The sequence below is a fragment of the Protopterus annectens genome, chromosome 11.part0 (genome assembly GCF_019279795.1).
Source record: "Protopterus annectens isolate FY-2018-M chromosome 11.part0, PAN1.0, whole genome shotgun sequence".
In the NCBI taxonomy this organism is placed as follows: Eukaryota; Metazoa; Chordata; order Ceratodontiformes; family Protopteridae; genus Protopterus; species Protopterus annectens.
In genome coordinates, this window is record NC_056745.1 from 1,221,254,525 (window position 1) to 1,221,262,286 (window position 7,762).

The 7,762-nt window shown below is 38.8% G+C and overlaps 1 protein-coding gene across 1 annotated transcript in view; it reads right to left on the bottom strand.

The window, feature by feature from the left end:
* Positions 1 to 628: 628 nt before the first annotated feature.
* Positions 629 to 7,762, bottom strand: part of LOC122815803 (choline/ethanolamine kinase-like) — a 562,793-nt gene continuing 555,659 nt past the window's right edge. Inside the window, exon 11 of the mRNA XM_044088601.1 lies at positions 629 to 3,394. Within this exon, the coding sequence (XP_043944536.1) occupies positions 3,338 to 3,394 (57 nt within the window). The 3' untranslated portion in view covers positions 629 to 3,337. The remainder of the gene's footprint in view (positions 3,395 to 7,762) is intronic.

Genomic DNA, 7,762 nt, shown 5'->3' on the forward strand with positions numbered 1-7,762 from the left:
TTGCCAATGTAAAATGTTCACAGCTGTGCTCATTCTTCATCATTTTTTTTTTACAAAAATAATTCTATTATAGACGAAACTGGTCAGTGTAGTGTATCTTGACCAATTTTATCTTCAGTGTACATCAATATAATCAAACATATGAGAACATTATCTTAAGCCAAATTGCAAAAAGGCAGAATCACAAAACATCAAACCATTTACTCGACTGTGCAAACAGTAGAAAACAAACACAAAAAAGTGAGCCCAGAGTGAATAAGACTCTATGCACCCCCCATGTGAAAGGCAGCATCTCTCACACCCTCTGCTATTTAATATACCAACCCCAAGACTGCATGACAGAGGGGAAAAACAGAAAACTCCCTGATCCCCACTGTCCAATAATTTCATATAAAAAGCAGAACCGATTAATTGACGAAACATACAATCAAGATTTTCAGAGACTCCTATTTTGTTTAAAAGTATGTTGGACAAACTGAACATTTGGCTGGCAAAATGGTATTTCTTTTGACTCAACAACCACAATACACTGAGTCTTGATTAGCTGAGTTAGGAGCAAGGACAGCTGGACTTGGCCCTTCACAGGACCACTAAAGTCAAGTCAATTCCAAAGGTTCAATGGTTTATGTTTCGTCAAACTGTAATAGAAGGGATAAAACAGAAAAGAATGAACTGGTACATGTTTGTATAAGTGTGCACGTATGAATATCAATATTTACCATGTATTTTTCATCAACCACTAATTTGGTTGAATAGTTTTCCTTAGTGCTTTTTGAACTGAATGTCAGGCTTGTCAAAAGCTTCCAGCAAATTCCCACCTTAGTAGGCTGTTATATGCATTTACTTTCTCCACTGCTGTGTGATCTCAGAGTTGGAATATTTAAATAGCAGGAGGTGTGGGGGACGAAGTGAGACTGCACATTGCCTAATAGCAGGAAATGTGTACCTTCTCCACTGTCGTATATTCTTGAAGTTTGTACATTTAATTAGCAGAATGTGTGGGGGATGGGGGGCTTTCCCCCTTGATAAAACAGTTATTTTTTGTGTGTGTGAGTGTTTTTTTTTCAATTGTTTTTTGGTGAAAGTGCATTCGATAGGGTATTTTTGTTTCTTTCACATATAACTATATATGTAGGTCCCTATCATAACATTAATCTAAAAAGTCAAACCCACTTCACTGAAAACTCATAACACTGAAGTGTGTAAAACTGTATAGAACTGTGCTGAATGTATAAGATGGTGTAATTTCTTATCATGGGAGTCATCATGTACAGTGTATGTGAATTGCGAAGTTCAGCATCATGTTGTACCCCCAGATCTGTAGATAGACATATTTTCTCTTAAGCACTGATTCACTGTGTGTGGTGTTTTTTTTTTATTTTCTCCAGGTTGTGTGATCTTAGAGTAAGTATATATAATTAAGGGGAGTGTGGGACTTGACCCCCTGCAAAAACTTGTTTTTAGAATATATTTCTTGCAGAGAATGTTTTCAGTGTTATGAGTTTTCAGTGATATGGGTTCGACCTCATGAGTTTCAGTTCTATGACACAGACCCATATATCAATCTATCTGTGTGTGTGTGTATATATATATATATATATATATATATATATATATATATATATATATATATATATAATATTGCGCATGCGCGCACGCGCACACACACACACAGACACACCTGCACTGACACCACTGCTAAGATACAGTTGCATATGGCCTATGAAGTCTGCTTCATGGATCAAAAACACATTTTCCAAAGCACAAAACAAAAGGAATACATAACTAGGTGCATTAAAGTTTATAGTCTGAGCATGGAAGCTCATTCACTTCTTTAGTTCCTGTGGGTTCACAAGGTCAGAATGTGATGCAGAGATACTACTGAAAGTTTCACTGTCCAGAAGTGCATCTTCCCTTCTCTATCTCTCTCTTATGCACACACACATTTATATACTCATAACCAAATCTGTTCTGACAGTCATGTAATCAGGTGGGATGAAGGCAGCAGCTGACCCAGGTGCAAAGTGCTACAGGGTGTGATCGGCAGATGTTGAACAGTCCTCAGTACAGTGAATTACTGGCATTCAAATGTCAATAATGCATATGCAGTCATGACCGAAGTGTTTAACTTAGAGTGGGTAGCATAAACTGTAGCAGCAAGCAGTTTGCTAAAGTTTAAAAGGCAAAAAAAAAGTTTTATCTGGGTTTGGAATTAACTACAACTTTAAAGGCAAAAACAGCTCCCCCCCTCTCCTTTCCTCAACTTAGAGTTGGGGGGATGCTAGAATACCTAGCTACACCTCTATGCTCTGATGATAATTTGGTATCTTTTTATGTGTGCAAAACAAATGGAATTACACAACAGCTAAAATACATATACACAGTTCTTACCTGTAAAGCAATAAAACATTTCAGTCACTGACTTTAAGGTCAATACTTTCTGTGTGAGAAAATGTGTGCACTTCCCCTGTTACTTTACAGACCAGGCTTGTGTTACTGCTATCAGTATTCCACAAGCATGTGTATGCAAATCTCTCAGTACAAGAAATCTACTTTTTCATTCTGAAGATGGGTAAAGTTCTGTGATGGGAAACACCATGCAGGAGTTCAGCTAAAAATCTAAAAAAATTTGCACTAATTAGCTAATCTTATCAAATGCAAACATCACTACATCTAATTTGTCTCAAAGCAGCTCTAACAGTTGATCAGGTACATATCTATTTTTTAACAAAGCTACAGTCTTACCTATTCTCTTCTGTACCATTTCCTCCAGTTTAAAAAACTGTTCCTCCCTCCCTTCCAAGGCACGTTAACTAAAGTGCAGGGGGTGCTTAAGTGGCATGCTCAGAGTTGAGCTTTGTGTTAGTAAAGAACATTTTAAATTTAGTTCAGGTACAGAGTACTCAGACCGACTACTGACTATAATATCAGCCATTAGACTCCACCAGACCTGCTCTTCCTGAATCTGTTGTATGGCAGACTACCGCTCTGCTTACCTGTAGGTTAATGCCAACAGCAAACGATAAGCTTTTCAACTAACACCATACTATCCTTTACAATGTTCTCAGCGCCACGAAACAATACCAAAAGTTCTTCTGAAAAGCTCTTATACCCTTACTAAGACAAAGTTTTAGAATTCCTCGTTGGCAGTTGGCAACTGCAGATACTGAAGACAATGGTATTAAATCAATTTTTGAAAACAAATAAATAATACAGTGCTCCACTAATTTTTTGGAGGATACACCTAGAGGAAAGAATGCCTGAAACGAAAGCACTGCAATGACGATGATGATGTGCTTCATAAATGCCACTCCATGTAAAATTCAGGGACGAGGAGTTAAGCAAATTGATTTTTCTGTTTAAAGTAAGCTTCAAATCGACACAACGCATAATTCTGAGGAAAGAAAAAATAACATTTAGCTTGAAATATAATTCTGGTTTAAAAGAAATTAACAATCACATAAGTGCATTACCGAATGAATGGAAAGTAATGTTTATTCTATAGAAAATTACATTTCTACATTCAAGAGGAATTACTTTAGGTTGTAACAATTTGTGCTCTCAAGTGCAGGACAACTGAGCAATAAAAAAAGAAAAAGGGATTCATGGTGTAGATGTTATGATAGTACATACTTCACCTTTCCTACAACAATGCAGTACCATGAAAATTAAAATTTTTGTTCTGTTCTTCCTGCATTATCAAAGCTGTAGAGCATCAGTAATGTTCACACTGCATCCAGGAGACTGCTCCTTACTTAAACACTGCATAACACTACATACAGCAAACTATGCAACACCCACTAAAGCACAAAACTGCACAACTTTTCATATTTCCTTTCATAACACAGGCAATTAAATGCAAACTAGAAAATAACTGTCAGGGGTGCACAATGTGATCAGCCATGAATTCTGCAATGACCAATAAAAATGTACTTTCTTTATAATGGGACATCAAAACTTTCCATCACCCTTTTACTAAACTAAGCCCTTCAGTACTGACCACATTTCAAGAAGGCAGGGTTCTTCTTACGGGTTTTGGCTACCTTTTGGTCTCTTTATGTATATGGCAGAATCTTCAAAATGTTTTCATACATCAAAAAATTTTCAGGATTTTTTTTTTTACTGGGGTTATGGTTTGTGAAATATAATTAGATTGTGCTCCTAGCTTCAAAGGCAAAGAGCTGCTTGGATTTCAAAGAAAAGAATCATCTTAATGTCATTTTTATGCCACAACCTTTAAATAAAACGGAAAGCTCAACTTTTATACAAAAATTAATAGTCCTTTCAGACATGAAGTCACAACAACAGAATATGTTTCAAACAGCTCTTAATCTGTTACTCTGCACAAAAGTGAAAGTTACACTTATTTAACTGAACGTTCTGCAAATGCTACAGTCAGTTAACTTCTAATGGCCATTCTAACTTTAATATGACCCTTGAACAAATGTCACCATCTCTAAACTGCTTTCAGATTTCCTTACATTTTTAAGAGAAAGACACTGGATATTAAGCTTTACAAAACACTCTGAAGGAGCCTCTGAGAGTGTAAAGGGCAAGTTGATAGCAGCATCCTGGACACAATGCAATACAAGCAAATGGAGAGCAGCTACAGTCATTCCCTTGGAGGACTTACAAACATTACAGACCCACAAGTCTGACCAGCCTCATATGCAAAGCAAGGGAAAGACTTATGCAACTAATCAATCAGGCCAGAGGGAACCTCCAAACACTGGACCCGTCTTAGTTTTGATTCATCAAAGGCAGGTCATGCTTACTCAACTGGTGGATTTTTTTGAAAAGGTCACCAAAGCAAAGGATGAAGGCAAAATGGTATACATTGCATACCTTAGGCCAAAGCTTTTGACACAATTCTTCACTTAGGCATAGTAGAAAAACTAAAACTGAGAATAAACCCCTATGTCATCTGCTGGATTGCCATCTGGCTCACAGATTGGACACATGATAATCAAAATAGGGGAAGTTACTTCTACAAAGAAACCAGTCACCTGTCAGACCCAGGGTTTTGTGCTGGGACCTCTCTTGTTTGCCATTGATTTCTCTGAAGTAAAAGCCAATACCAAAGTGCTCTGGCTGGCTAAGTTAGCAGATGACTGCAAGCTAGAAGCAGTCAATGAATCAACAAATGACTTTGTCATCCTGCAGGAAGGTCTGTCCCAAAAAAAAAAACTGGTGCCAAAATCATGGACTGAAACTAAATGCTAAAAACGCATTACTGTATCCTTTGGGAAGTCATCCATCCTAGGAAGCAACCACATTAGCAAAATGTCCCTGAGAGTTGACCCAGCTGTTTGTGATTTGGGAACTCAAGTGGAAAGTGATCTAACTTTTGACCAATACGTTTCCATTGTTGTAAGAAAGTCCTTCTACACAGCACAGCTTATAAACAAAAGGAATTGTGTCTAGATCTAGGGATGTCATTGCCCCCCTTTATTCAGCCCTCATTAGGCCAATCACTGAATACAATACCTCTTTGGCTTATATCTGCCCAGACACATGCAACAACTGGAATGCCCATGAAGATACATTCCTAAAAGGATATAAGGCCTAAACAACATGTCTTACATGGACAGACTCAAAGCTCTATCACTATACTTGGCATCTTACAGACTGCTAAGAGGTGACTTATAACGCATCTTCTCACCCAATACTGATGGATTTATTGCACATCAGCAAATAAAATAGCATTAGAGATACTCATTCTGGGGGATATAAACCTCTATAGTATCAACAGAATAATTTGGAGGAATATGTACATCTCACAGAGGATACCACTGGTCTGGAAAAGACTCCACATCCCCAAAAATCAAAGTCCACCGTTTCCATATTCAACAGCAACTTGGATCTAAGGATGGGGAACAGAATGATGACCCTAGGACTGCCCCCTGTACCATTAATGGATAAAGTTGGCTCCTAAATCCTTTATCCCATGTCTGTGTCTCCTCACATTATCTACAGTATGATCCCAGTATTTTCATTAGGCTATTTAATTATTACGTACAGTATGGGTAAGGCCAATCTCCAAAAAGGATAGGTTGATTCAAGCACAAAGAAGGAAATTTGGCTATGCTTAAAATAGTTCTCAGGGGCAGCTAGTCAAGTACTTACCTAGAACAGTGTTCAGGTATGAGCATTTGTTGTGTCTTTCGGCTTTTCCTGGTTAGGGGTCGCCACAGCGGAACTCCGGTCCGCTTCAGGTATGAGCATTAAAGTCCTTTACCTCTAATACATAATGAATGTCTCTGAAAAACTAACCCTGGTCAGTTTTAAAGGAGTTCAAGTTCTCACTACTCTCACAAAGTTTGCGGAAGGTAATTATAGTCCTCCACCATCCTCTCTTGAGCACCAAACTGTGGCAACATTTATCCTTAGAGAAAGTTCTTAGTAAACTGGAAAAGTCTGATCATTTCTACGCAAAAATCAGGTATTCCCACAGGAAGGAGTCCTAAGTAACTTTATAAACTTGAACCATGTTACCTCTTTACGGTGTACAATTAAAGCAAATAGGAAACAGAAAATGTGAGGGAGAAAAGCCAAAAAAACACCAAAGAACACAAATACTTTGTAGAGTCCAAACCATTAGCGATTACCACAGCTGCAGTCATTAGCATTAATATCTTTATTCACCATGTAAAAAACATAATAAAAAAAAACAAAAACAGTGACAAAGATAACTGCTTTTGGACTTGCACTAAGTCCTTCATCAGATCTGTTAATTACAAGTGATATCATCCTTTAAATACTCCTATTGACCAATGGCGATATATATATATATATATCATCTTCTTTCGGATGTTCCCGTTAGGGGTCGCCACAGCAGATCACCTGTTTCCATTTCTTCCTGTCCTCTGCATCTTGCTCTGTCACACCAACCACCTGCATATCCTCTCTCACCACATCCATAAACCTTATCTTAGGCCTTCCACTTTTCCTGTTACCTGTTAGCTTCATCCTTAGCATCTTTTTCCCAATATACTCTGCATCTCTTCTCAGCACATGTCCAAACCAACATAATCTTGCCTCTCTGGCTTTGTCTCCAAACCTTCCAACCTGGGCTGACCCTCTAATATACTTATTCCTAATCCTGTCCACCCTCGTCACACCCAGTGCAAATCTTAACATCTTTAACTCTGCCACATCCAGCTCAAACTCCTGCCTTTTTGTCAATGCCACTGTCTCCAACCCATATAACATAGCTGGTCTCACTACCCTCTTGCAGACCTTCCCTTTCACTCTTACAGGTACTCCTCTGTCACAAATCACTCCTGACACTGTTCTCCACCCACTCCATCCTGCCTGTACTCTCTTCTTCACCTCTCTTCCACACTCACCGTTACTCTGAACTATTGACCCCAAGTATTTAAACTCATCCACCTTCGCCACCTCTACTCCTTGCATCCTCACCATTCCTCTATCCTCCCTCTCATTCACACACATATATTCTGTCTTAGTCCTGCTGACCTTCATTCCTCTTCTCTCTAGAGCATATCTCCATCTCTCCAGCATCTCCTCCACCTGTTCCCTACTCTCACTACAGATCACAATGTCATCTGCAAACATCATAGTCCATGGGGACTCCTGTCTGATCTCGTCTGTCAACCTGTCCATCACCACTGCAAATAAGAAAGGGCTCAGAGCTGATCCCTGATGTAACCCCACCTCCACCTTAAACGCATCTGTCACTCCCACCGCAGACCTCACCGCTGTCATACTACCCTCGTACATATCCTGTACCCCTCTTACA